Source organism: Vidua chalybeata, chromosome Z (assembly GCF_026979565.1).
Source record: "Vidua chalybeata isolate OUT-0048 chromosome Z, bVidCha1 merged haplotype, whole genome shotgun sequence".
NCBI lineage: Eukaryota > Metazoa > Chordata > Aves > Passeriformes > Viduidae > Vidua > Vidua chalybeata.
Genome location: NC_071570.1, coordinates 34,338,010 through 34,351,399, shown reverse-complemented (window position 1 = coordinate 34,351,399; position 13,390 = coordinate 34,338,010). Strand labels below are relative to the sequence as shown.

Sequence of the window (13,390 nt, the reverse complement as noted above, 5' to 3'; positions counted from 1 at the left end):
TGGTTTGGAAGGGACGTTATAGATCATCTAGCTGCAGCCGTCCTGATAGAGGCTGGGACACCTTCCACTAGACCAGGTTACTCATAGCCCATGCAGCCTGACCTTGAACATTTCCAGGGATGGGGCATCCACAGCTTATTTGGGCAACTTGTGCCAGTGCCTCACCACCCTCACAGTAAAGAATTTCTTCCTAATATCTGATCTAAACTTACCCTCAGTTCAGCTTAAAGCCATTCCCCCTTGTCCTATCACTACATGTTGTTGTGATAATTCCCCTTCTATAAGCCCTATTTAGGTCCTGCAAGGTGATGTAAGGTTTCCCTGGAGCCTTCTGCAAGCTGAAAAACCCCAGCCCTCAGCCTGTCTTCATAGGAGAGGTGTTTTAGTCCTCTTAGATGAACTTGGTGACCCTCCTCTGGACTCATTCCAACAAAACTTCTTGTGCTGGGGGCTCCAGAACCAGATGCAGTGCTCCAGTGGGGCTTCTTGGGGGCACAGCAGAGGAGCAGATAAAACCCTTTGACCTGCTGGCCCCACTGCTTTTGATGCAGCCCAGGACAGAGCCAGATTTCTGGGCTGCAAGTGCACATTGCCAGCTCATGCTGAGCTTTTTGTTCACAAATATCCTCAAGTGTTTCTCCCCAGTGCTAGTCTTGATCCATTCTCCCTCCAGCTTGTACTTATGATTGGGATTGCTCTGACTCAGGAGGATGACCTTGCTCCTGGATTATGAATAACTATATATGATGTAGAAACATATATATGAGCAACTGAGAAAAGAATTTTGCATTACCTTATTTTCCTTCACTTTTATCTACCTTGTCTACACTGATAACGATGACTAGATAACACTGCCTCTCAGCATTAGGAGAAATGCCATACACAATGGGACTTTGAACTCTTAGCATCTAAATACTACCATGGCACAGAAGAATAACAAATAAAATTACCTTGCTTGGACAGGTAACCTGATATTTCCAGTGAAACCCAGGGATATTATGTCAGTTCATTTAACTAGTTTTCAAAACAGTAACAAGAGAAAAACTGTAATAGGATTAAATCTTAAATGTGAATGTAAATGCATATATGAACTGCAGCAAGTTCAATAAACTCCCTTTTCTTAGAAAAACTATTCCATTTGATGACTTTTAGTCCCCACACATATGAAGTCAAATTACTGAACCTAATTACACCACAGTTGTGTATTTGTAATAATAGCTGGTTTGGGTTTTTTCTTCCTGCAGCACTACACAACCAAAAAGTCACCTTCAAAATTTTGTCTAGACATCATTAAGTAGTTACAGATTGGCATGTTATTGCTAAGGCAATTCTTTTTGCTGGTAGAGTACTAGCTTTAACTTTGAATCAATCTCTATCCATATTTTTTTAATGCAATGGACTTGTAATATCAGCTGCACAGTAAAAATCTTTCCATGAGACAGAGCTACTGGAACATAAGCACTACTAAACAGTTAGTAACTCTGGGAAATAGTTTATATTTTCTTCTCTGTCTGCACTAAAATAGTTCATCTACTTCAAGTAGCTTTCACATTACAAGAATGTCAAAACAGAATAAAGCTTGCAAACTAAGTCTGCAGTCATATAAAATTAAACCTCTCCGAACTTTAAGATTAAAAAAATGCAATTGTCCTGTGGTGACCTCCCATGCAGACAGAGAACACAGACCAAAGTAGAAGCATTAGAATAGTATTTATCACAGAGTAGCTTAAACCTTGTAACAAAGAATTTTAGGGAAGATTCTTTTAAAAACTGACTCCATGTTAAAATGCACAAAAAGGCAATTCCAAAGGTGAGTCAAGACACCTAAAACCCCCAATTAATCCTCATTCACTGCACTCAGTCCAAACTAAATTATTGAGACTGAAACATCTGTTAGAATTGTTTAGAAACATAAAGATTCTCTGTAAAAACTCAAAGGTAAACATGCTCATTAGGAAGAGTAACACTTTATTTTCAAAAAAGTACAATTATTTTTCTGAATTTGCCCAAAAGCATTCCTTGTTTTCTTTCCAAGAATACTCATCCTCATAAATCTCCTGTAATATAAACAAAGAATGGGAAATGTTGTGAGTCTGCTACAAACAGCTACAAACCAGACCAAGCTACTTAATAGCCATCCCACTATTATTTACTGATCACATCAGGACTGCACAGCACTTGGCTGGCAAGCAGAAGAGGGCAGCACCGTTAGAACATACAGACTTGGCTGACCCTCAGGCTGATCCCCACTGAGTTTGAAAGGGCCTACCTATGCTGAAGTCAACAAAGAGATCTTGAAGAAATTCTGTAATAGCTGTAGAGTACACAGCATTCATGCTGCTAGATTAACCTACTGTACCATTGTTTTGAGATGAGAATATAGATGTAACAAAATGTCAGTATTAAAATAAAAATTACATGAAGACAATAAATAAACTACTAATAGATCTTAAGGACAGACTGGATTACCCAGCTGCAGTCCAGTCCTAAGCAGCAAATTCTGAGTCCCTGATTATTTATTCTGAGAGAACTTCCATCTCCTCAAGGAGGTATCAGAAATGTGAAGTAATATGGGGAATATCACTGTTAACCACATGCCAAGTTCTGGCAGGGAGAGGAGGCAGAGATAATGCTCATTATTTGCATGCAACACTGAGGTCATACAATGAGGCTCTTTCTAGACTTGGGGTAGTTTCACCACACAGTATTGTGTGCCTATACTAGCTTTGGGACTTCTGCTCATCCCTTCATTGTGTGCTGTTGCTTAGTGCTTTCTCATGGCCACAGTGATAAGGGGCAAAGAGAATGGCAAGAAACACTCCTTCTATTTCCAAACTGCAATGCTGTCCAAAGCAAAGCTAACTCAAATTCTTCCACAAGCCTGTGCAGAACTGAGTTTTGCTACTCAAAAGGGGACAGCTCAAGCCTCCTTCACTTTCACCCTAGGATGGCTTCAAAATAAAGAGGAGCTACATGGTACAAGTACAGGAGAACCTTCCAGATGCCCTACCTGCCATATATGGGCCTGGCTGCAGTAGAGGAAACTCACTGGTGCTTGACACTGACAACCCATCAGGAGCAGCTGCTACTGCCTGGAATGTTGCTAAGACAGCCCAGATATCTAAGACTAGCATAGCCCTAAATTTGATTTTGTCCCCAAACATACCTTTTTCCATATTGGGACAGATGCTTTTAAGGTATCGATGCAGTACATTACAGCTTCAAGGGATTCTGCTCTGTGTGGAGAGGAAACTGCAATAATTACACTTGCTTCAGTTATTGGAACCACACTAGGGAGAGAAGAGGAACAACAGCAGCTTTAGCTAATACTTAACATCAAGAGCACCCAAAAGTCGCACCCATGTCACGTCAGTATTCTGGCCACATGCTCTCCTGACTCATTCATACTGAGCAAGTGTCAAACCACATCCAAAAGATTATACACATTTTAAAAGAAAGAAAACCACAAGGAAAATCAGTACCAGATGTTAGAATTCCACACTTTAGAATAAATAAACCCACCAGACATGGGCTTTTTTCTTCCATTCTTTCTTTTTTTAAAATTAAGCCTATGGAATTAAGAGGGGGAAATTGTTAACTTGTAACAATGTATAGGAAACTCACTGGAAGCTGGCTTAATAATGAACAATAACAAGTTAGAACAGACAGTTCGTATCTAAAAACCTAAGAAATCATCTCAGTTTGCACAAGAGTTTGTGAAAGAAGAAATTAAGTGCCCCACACTATGCAGATTTTGCAATGAAACCACATTTTTATGAATTCTGATTTTAGATTCACAAGTTTCTTACTTGATGTGCTGTGCTAAACTTAACAGAAGCACAAGCTTCTGTGCTTCTCCTTGCAGTTGTAGCATTCCCAAAATCTGCCTCCCAATCTTCCCTCTATAGTAAGACACCTTCAGCACAGTCCATAGGAAGAAATCTCAGCCTAAATGCTTTGAGCTGCCCTCATGACAGCCACCCTCTCCACGGACTAGAAAGGAAGTCTAGGGAAACTGCCCCTCAGGACTTTTATCTTACTTACCCTTTGCAATAATATCCCAAGTTCCTTCAGGATTTCTGAAAATCCTGCTAGTTTCAGCGAGAAATCTTCCCTGAACTGGGAAGGCCCAACAGTATGTCAGACACTAGTATTCCACGTTTTGAATCAAAAGGAAAATGCTTATCCAAGATTCAAGGAACAGGAGGTTCTCCCACAAGCATGGCTGGCAATTACTATGCCCACAGCCTAAGCTTCCAGACTTTTTGTGGCATAAATAGATTAAAATCTGACAATAAGAACATTCTGCAGCCCCTCAACAGGAGAGAGAAGAAAAAATAAAGTGCTGCCAACTTCACACCTTTAAAAAATAAATAACAAAATAAACCAAACAGCCTCCCCTTCCCTGGAGTGAAATATCTCCCCGCTTTCAAAACATCACATCAGCATCAAACATCCTGCCAGGCTAAGTGTGGACTTCAGCAAACCCTACCAATAAACGTATTTTTGAAAACAAAATTTTTGAAACTTAGCTCCAGAGCAAGAGCTTGATCCTGCAGCCAGCTTTGCTGCACTATGGTTTCTAAACACTCCTGCGGGTTCTGTAACTACGTAAGCACAGCCATGCAGCAAACAAGGATTGATACTCCAGTTACAGAAGAATGAGGTCTGGACATACATACCCAAGTCTATGGTGCACTGCAATATGTTTGACTGAAGGCCATTTCTGTCTAACATCTCTGCAGATTTTCTTCATTTCAGTCTCTGCCATTGAAGTATACGCTTCATATTCTAAGTTAATCACTTTTTTCCCTTCAAAATTATTTCTTGTAGTACCTAAACAAAAATGATTTAACAACTAAAAGTACTGAGAATACATATTGTATCTTTACAATACAGATTATATATTATATTAATATAGAGTAAAAACCGAGGATCTCTTGCTATGGTCAAGGTCAGCACTGTATAAATATAAACAACCTCCCCTAATCATGGCTGCATAATGAGATTATTTGAACAAGATAAATCTTTACTATAAAAGGAAGAATTTAGTTTACACATTACACAGGTCTGTAGCCCACAATGCCCAAGGCTGGGACATCTTCTGTGGTAACTGCTAAGGTGCTATAATGGCATTTGCTCATGTAATTTTTAAATGCCCAGTATTTAGGAGCCTAATAGCACTAAGGTTTAAACACAAGCAGTTTCATATGTGTGCCATGTACATTAAGCACAGCACAGAGCTACCAGCCTGAACTTCACCAGCCCATTGGTAGAACAGGACTTCACTTTCAACTAAGACCTGAGTTACAGGACCTCACATACAAGTGTGGACATATAGTTGGCATAGCCACAGTATTTTATTTCCCACCCTGAACAAGTTGTATCCCAGGGGACAGGGGAACAACTTCCAGGCAGTTCTCTACTCCAAAGCTACTGTTCTGTTCAGTCATACAATAGCCATACCAGTCACACCACTTTAGCCCATGGCAGCTATTTAAGAGCTACCACGGTCTTGCTCTAGTAATTCAGAACCTGTTTTCTAAACATAATGCGCTCAGATCAGGAACTGATTTATTTGAGAACTACAACTCTGGGATGTGGACTACTTAAGTTACATTTATTAGACTAGTAACATCCAGTGACTTAGCTCACAGATATTAAACTCACCAATGAACAGAGACACTGCCCCACAGTATGGTGAAACAACCAGCTCTGACACTTCATCGACAGAGAGCTTTTCAGACTTGAGCTTGATAAAATCTTTTGGCACATCTTCGCTTTCTTCCATATCACAATAGAAAAACTGAAACCAGACAGACAGACTCTGTTGTTGTTCCCAGAGATAGTAGCATCAGCCAACTGCTTTTTATCCAGTGCTCATGCCTGAATTTATGCACAACACAGGCACTATTTATTTGCCCAAAAGACCAGTCTACATGTGAAATTCACTTCTCAGGAGCCTCGCTTAGAGAATATTAACTGCAAATAACAAGCAATTACTTGGTTTTATTGCAAACATACTTCTTTCTGATAGGAAAGTCTGGTACAGTGGGAGGAAGTTATAATTAGCCCGAGGCCCTGGTTTAACAGTACATTCAACTAGCACAGACCACAGTGTAGTGCTGGTAAATCTGTGGTGATATTGTCAGTCCCTCCTACTTATCTCATCAAATCAATTTAAAACAGAGATTTCTGATAAACATGGATTAGAGTTCTAACCCTAAAGTTGAGTATGCTTTCCAGGACATTCAGGACCTCATACTATCAGTCTGTTACAGACACATAGGAGACACTTCTAACTTTTCTGAGTAGAAGCCAGTCATCAGATCACCTAAGAATGAGAAGTAATTTGATCAGCAGCAACGGAACAAGCTGCAGTGAACAGATGGACTGGCACTTGAAAGCAGGCAAAGAAATGAAGCTATTCTAAGGACACCTTTTTAACAGCAACAAACTAACAAAATTCCTAAGCAGCAGTCAATTATTTTTACTTTATTATCCTTTCTGTTAAAAAGTCGAAGGAAATTTTTCATTATTATCTTGTTTAAGCAAGCCAAGTTTCCATGGGTAGGAAGAAACAACCAGGAAAGAGTAACAAGACCTAAAACCCAGATTCAAAGCAATGCCTGACCTCTCTGGCAAATGTCTTCCATTTACTGCATACATGTTACTCATTTACTGGTGCACTGGCTTATAGTTTCTGCTCAGCACAACTGCACTCACCAGACGGAAACACAAGTTGGGTTATCTCAAAAGATTACTGGGGTGGAGGGAGAGAATTGCAATCACATCTTCAGATCTAAACAAGAAATGGTTCTTGTAAAATCACACAGAATTCATGAGGCATTTTAGCACACAATTGCACTCCACAGGAAATTAGGCAGTAAGTGATACCTACCTAACAGAACCGGGGCAGATTCAGCCTCCACTAATTGGTGGGATGATGGCAACCTCGTCTCCAGGCTGCAGGACCAGGAGCTGATCTCCAAGAAGCACGTACTCCTGCCGAACAGCAAATACCACTTGATCCCGGATGATAGCAAGCCTGAGGGGGATTGGCAAGAGCACAAATAGGTTTTCAAACAATGTTTGCATTTAACCATGAGATTTCATTAAACAGCAAACTGGTGCACAGTATAGGCCAGCTGAAGTAAAAACTACTGAGACTTACACCACTTCCTAGAAACTGTTAAAAATACAAAAAACACCCACCTCCTAACCTTGGATTTTCTTGTAATGGCTAAGAAAAAATGAGATCAGTATAATTTTCAGAAATTGGGAATTGGATTTGTCATAGGCCTATGTCAGAACAAATCAATTCATATCAGACCCACTTCAGAAGCTTACAATAAAAAAGCTGGTAACTCAAGAGGCAGCAACCATCCAATTTGGGATTAGAAGGAAATACTGTCTTGATGCAGTCTGGCAGGACTGGAACAATTTTCTTACACACCAAGAAGCATTGTGGTATGCTATTCATGAGATCTCATGAAGATTCAGTGGTCAGAGAGTTGCTCTTGTGAGTGCTTAGACTTTGTGAGGCTCTCAGTCTTTTGTACTTACTGGTCTGAAATCTGCTATTGATAAGGAGTGGCCACAGAACTAAGAGAGCAAATGTGATGTGCCTTCTGGCACACCTTCTACATAGTTTTTATATTGCTGCAAGAGTCCATAGCTCTGGATATGAGGCGGGGAATCATTTCTATGACTAAGTGCAACTACATAGCAAGCATGAAGGCCATAGCAGTAAGACAGGAGAAAAAAGAATTGCATTTTACTTCAGATGGCACAGGTGTGGTAACAGTTCTTGTTTGAGACTACAAAATCTGGCACAGGCAGCTCAGCTGTATTTCCTAGAAACAAGTAAGCAGACCAAAAGAGTACAAGTAAAAATCATCTTGTTTTCTACAAGCCAGATAGAAAAAAGTAGTCAAGGCTCAGGCTGAGCAAAACACAGTAGCACAGATTCAGAGAACAGACTGAAGGGAGGGATTGTATGAAAGCAAAGCAAGCTACTAAAGAACTGTGCACTTCCATGAAACTGAAGTGCCCATTAGAAGGATGGGCTCTAATTAAAGTTCATTGCAAGCTAATTAGTTGGGTAAAATGTGTGGAACAGAAAAGCACTGTCAAGTACGCTCAAGCTGCAATTCGAATATCCATTAGCAATGTGAACAGAAGTCTGTGGTCAATGCCCTACAATTATATTGAGTTTTTCCACAAAATTCTACTACCCCAAGTCATCATTCATAAAATGACAAAGTTGACAAATTACAGCAAAATGACCAATGGTACTGCTGCTGCTTCTAACATAGACAAAAAGGCTGCAAAGTAAAATATACACGTTCCCTACTGCCTCTAGCACCCAAACAAAAATTTCAATTCTCTGTGAGGAAAAGGTCCCTGGTCCAGTGTTTTCTGAAGAGTTTTTCACGTGGAAACAGATACCAATATTAAATAGTTCATTTTTTTTTTCACAGTGTTTGAGAGCATTTTACTAAAGAAAGGTTGTGCCTAAAGGAAGACTTGGACACCTAAGTCCAAAATTATAGAAATTCCAGAGCACTGAGCATTAAATTCTGAGGACCACAACCTCTTTTATACCTTACTTTTTTTTTACCCCCTTCTAGCCCTACAAAATGGTGTTCACCCTTGTCAATCAGACTTGACAGGACTGAGCACCTTCCCTCAGCTTTAAACCGAGGGGGCATTTTTGTTGACACCCCCAAGAGCACCAATGCTGCTAAGACCCTTACAGCATACACAGTACTTTCTCAGGACCAGACTTCTCATGAAATGCATGCAGCAGTGGTGTGGGTATTTTTTAGAGCATTGAAGTGGCTGAACATATTTGCTGTGTCAGGGCTGAGTGGCTGGAAACCTGTGGGGGCTTCATTTCCCTTCCTGACCTGCCTTGCAGAGTGTGACACAGGCTCAGACCAATGGCTTACAGTACCGTTAATCACAGAATCAATTAAGTTTGAAAAGCACTCTAAGATCATCAAGTTCAACTTATGACTGGACATGGAGATCAGACCATGGCACAAAGTCCACTCTTTCCTTAAAAACCTTCAAGGACAGTGACTCCACCACCTCCCTGGGCAGCCCATTCCAATGTCTTTGCATCCTTTCAATGAAGAACTTCCTAATGTATAACCTAAGCAATTGGAAACACCGGCCTATTATAATTTATTTCTCATTTATTGTCCTGGCTGTGCTTGATCCCTCCTTGCAACATCTCACTTTTTCCACAGACTAATAACATGGCAGTTTTCAGGTTACCACACCACAGCCCTCCAGGACAATGGGCCACGTGTACTCTCAGGCCCAGTTTTGAGTACATCTCCTGCACCTGGGCTTTCCTTGTGTATACATAAAGCTAAAACACTTCCAGCTGTGCAAAACACAAAACATTTGGTGCGGGTTACCAAAAGAAGGTAACACCACTGGTTTTGTGCTCTTGAAGTACTGCTATGTGTTCCAGCCCAATGCTAAACACCGAATTTGTATTACAATTTTTTTTAAAAAAATCCACGTTGCTTTGTGCACCTCAAGGGTAACTGGCTGCATACCTGGGGTGGACCTTCACGATCTCTTCCCAGAGCTGCAGAGAGGTGATCTCCCGTGGCACCGAGAGGGTCTCGCAGCGCAGCCCCGCCAGCTCCGCGCTCCTGGCGAAATACAGCACCGAGACCTGCCGGGGAACAAACAGCGCTCAGGGCCGTGGGGCCTGCCCAAAAAACCGCTCCCAAAATACCAGCACATAACCGGAACCAGAGCGCCAGGAAAAGCTTTCCCAGGCTTGTCTCGATGCCGATCGGCTCAGTTACGTCTCTCCTGCCCCGGCTGTCAAGACAGCGGGGGAAAGGCGGAGAGGGCGGGGGACGGTGAGTGACCGCGGATCCGCGCCCCGCACCCGCCGCCCAGGCCGCTCCCGCTGTCCGTCGGAGCCAGGGACAGCGTGAGCCCCGCCGCTCTGCCCGGCACCGGCCAAGCCTCTGGCCGGACCGGCCCCAGCGTTGCCGGCTGGTGGCACCTACCTGGCAGCGCATGGAGCCGCCGTCCCGGGGCGAGCTGCCCTCCGCCGCGGGCCCACGGCGGCGCCTGCGCCCGGGCGAGAGGCGCCGGGCCCGGACCGCCCCCTGCGGCCTGGCCGGGAGCACCGCGGGCCCGCTCTCGGGCCGGACGCCGCCAGTTGCTTCCCCACGCGGGTGGTGGCGAAGGTGGAGATGGCGCAGCTTTGCCCCAGAACTCAGGGTCCAGTGCTGGGGACGGCATTTTACAAGCCGGATTTTCAGGGGGACTCGCAGATGTTCGCAAACGTTACGCGTCCACTGCCTTGTAGGTGTTAAACATATACTAAATGCACAGGACAGATAAAGTTGTCGTGTAAAAGCCACGGATCCGTTTCAATGCTGACACAGGATTTCAGGATTAGGGCCTGTTTCACCTCTGTCTGCAGTAACTGAACCTGGAAGGACAGCAGGGTGGGAGAGCGGTGGCTCTCACCAGGGAGGGGAGAGTGATACGGGGTGTGTAGAAAGTGCTGCCGAGAGACCCACAGCAGTTGTTCCACATGGCATAACTGTGTACCAAAGCTACTCCTTGTGGGTGGCCAGGGTTAGTTATTTCTGTAGTGTTTGTCTGTGACAATCATGACCTCACAACAGTAACGGAGGAGCTCCTCCAGGCAGGCAAACCAGGGGCAAGTCCACAGCCATTAACAGTGTGCAGAAAATCATGCTGCCACAGCCCAGGCTACACAAACGAGACAGAGGAGTCCTGCAAAAATCGACTTTACTGAAAACTAGAGAGATCCCACTGGGGCATACCCATCTAGGGTGTCTCCAGTTTTTAGTAGACACAGCCTCCATTTATTCTAAACACCCTCCTACTTTTCCCATTGGGTGAGGTACTAGGAAGATTTCAAACTTTCAGAGATCCGCATACTACATATCTTCACTCCAACATGTATATCTTCACTCCAACATGTAGCCCCACACCCATTCTTCCAGAACCTGATTGGTTCTTTCAGGTTATCTAGTCGTTTGTAAAAGCATGCACACCCTTTTCTCCTATCATCAGTGTCGTAGAGTTTATGGTCAGTAATTGTGATTTGGGCTGGTGGTCATTGAATTGTTAAGGTTGGAAAAGACCTCTAAGATCACTGAGTCTAGTTGTTACCCCAGCACCACTGTGTTGACCACTAGACCATATCCCTGGGTGCCATATCCACAGGTTTTTTTGAAACCTTCCAAGGCCAGTGATTCCACCACTTTCCTAAGCAGCCTGTTCCAATGCCTGATCACCCTTTCAGTGAAGTAATTGTTCCTCATACACAAATTAAACCTCCCCTGGTGCAGCTTGAGGCCATCTGCTCTTGTTCTGTTGCTTGTTACCTGGGAGAAGACACTGACCTGCACCTGGCCACAGCCTCCTCTCAGGCAGTTGTAGAGAGTGATAAGGTCTCCCCTGAGCCTCCTTTTCTCCAGGATAAACACCTCCAGCTCCCACACCTGCTCCTTACAGGACTTGTGCTCCAGAACCATCACCAGTTCTGTTGCCCTTCTCTGTACAAGAACATCAATCCTTGCTGGATGCAACACTGTCTGTTAAAACAAAAACAAACAAACAAACAAAAACCCCAAACAAACAAACAAAAAAAAACAAACAAAAACACAAAAAAACCCACAACCAAAATCTAAAAACCTCAAAGAACTAAAAAGATGGCTGAGAAAGGAAGCAGACCTTTCCTCATAATTCCTGCCTCTTAGTTACAAACACAATGAAAGTTAAAGTGATTACATTTTCCAAAAAGTGTGTGATAGAAATACAATCATTTCTGCAGTGCAACTGTACTGTTCCAGTTATTCAGTACATTGTGTCTTAATCCTCTGCTGCGAGGAACAAATAACTTTTTAAACTGTGTTCTTTTGTGAATGATTAACTAGTGTTACAAACTGAACTCTCCTAAACACAGCATGTGTCAAGTGAATAAAATATTTGTTTTTTTTTTTTTTTCTCAGGGCTGAGTAATTTTGGATCTATACATCTTAGATGGAATAGATCACTTTGACATGATGTGTATGACCCATCCAGTAGCTAGCAAGTGGCTGGCACATTTTTCCCGTGCAAAAGGTGCACCATAAGTGGTGTTCTTAGAGTGAAGTGGAGGACTACTGGCCTCAGCTGGAGAAAATTAGCATCTGAGCCCAGAAAACAGTGAGCTTTGGAGGATTTATCTGAACATTTAGGGTTAAGACAACTATGGAATAGGGAGAGATGGGTTACTGACACTGAATGTCTGGATTTTCTTTCTTTGATCTTCAAGAAATAACTCACCTAAATTAATTCTTGAGTTTTCAAAGGATCAGTCTTCAGCTCTGCATTGTATGATTTAGTTAAAGACAGATTATGTGCCTAGAAAGCAGAGGAATAGAGTATGATTTGTGACTCTTATGATCCATTATCTATGTTCTTGAACAGCTAGGAAGTAGTTAAAAGTTCTTAATCAAAACCAGGAATTAAGATGAGGTGTAGTATTACTGGCAAAAACAAAATTCTCCCTAAATACCTCTTTATTCTGGAAGTCTTGTCTTCCAGGAACATCAGCCTCAGCAAGAGGTGGGACAGCTACACTGCTTGGTTTGCAATTATGAGTTTCTTCCTGATTGATTTTGATTGATTGGTTCTTTGGCTTGTTTGGTGTTTTTGGGGGGAGAGTATAGATACCTACCTAAGACTAAATAAGAGATAGTTTTATAGCTAGCTCTGAAGGAGACACGTTAGCTTTGTAGAGACCAGGATTTAAAATTATCCATTATTATATAGACTAGCTCTATATGATGTTCCCTTAAAATATTTCCTGTTCTGTATCATTCTTTCAGGCACCATTTTCTTCTTGGAGATTTTGGGTTGGAATATGGGTATCTGCAATTTATAATATCTAGTTCTGTTACTTATTGAGTCTATTATTTTCAATTAAATCTTGTCCTAAGCAATGGGGCCTTTGCTGTAGCAGAAAGGTGTGTATGTATTCTCCCATGCCAATATGTACATTAGCCAGAATGTAGTATATGTATATTTTCAGAATTTATTACTTTCAGATGTCTTCAATTTCAAAAAAGTTATGTTATGAAATACTCCAAAACAGGTGTTTCCTATTCCACTTTACAACTTTTCTTTGTTTTAGTAATGTTTAATACTGAAAAAGTGCAAATTTTCCTGTATATATGGGATTTCCTTACACGACCCAAATAGCAGCTTAAAGAAGTTCATTTCTAAGGAATTATAGATGGGGATGTTTTACCTACTAATTTCTTCCTTACTTACCATCAAGAAACTTTGAACTTTTAGATGTAGCTAGAATATGCCCAGACACTATGCT

The 13,390-nt window shown here is 42.1% G+C and overlaps 2 protein-coding genes across 3 annotated transcripts; both read right to left on the bottom strand.

The window, feature by feature from the left end:
- Window positions 1-1,948: 1,948 nt before the first annotated feature.
- Window positions 1,949-5,791, bottom strand: MOCS2 (molybdenum cofactor synthesis 2). The gene is made up of 4 exons (XM_053932083.1): window positions 5,671-5,791; window positions 4,683-4,836; window positions 3,167-3,290; window positions 1,949-2,057 (listed from the first exon to the last, which is right to left on the bottom strand). Exons 1-4 carry the CDS (start codon window positions 5,789-5,791, stop codon window positions 1,989-1,991), a joined length of 468 nt encoding a protein of 155 aa, XP_053788058.1. The 3' UTR covers window positions 1,949-1,988.
- LOC128782017 (molybdopterin synthase sulfur carrier subunit-like) lies at window positions 5,670-11,863 on the bottom strand. 2 transcript variants are annotated; one of them, XM_053932081.1, is made up of 5 exons: window positions 11,809-11,863; window positions 11,421-11,612; window positions 9,576-9,697; window positions 6,902-7,048; window positions 5,670-5,806 (listed from the first exon to the last, which is right to left on the bottom strand). In XM_053932081.1, the coding sequence occupies exons 2-4, from the start codon at window positions 11,550-11,552 to the stop codon at window positions 6,922-6,924; spliced, it is 381 nt and encodes a 126-aa protein (XP_053788056.1). In that variant the 5' UTR covers window positions 11,553-11,612; window positions 11,809-11,863; the 3' UTR covers window positions 5,670-5,806; window positions 6,902-6,921. The 2 variants fall into 2 exon arrangements, with proteins under 2 accessions (XP_053788056.1, XP_053788055.1); XM_053932080.1 differs by lacking the exons at window positions 11,421-11,612; window positions 11,809-11,863 and adding exons at window positions 10,044-10,362; window positions 10,454-10,587.
- Window positions 11,864-13,390: the final 1,527 nt, after the last annotated feature.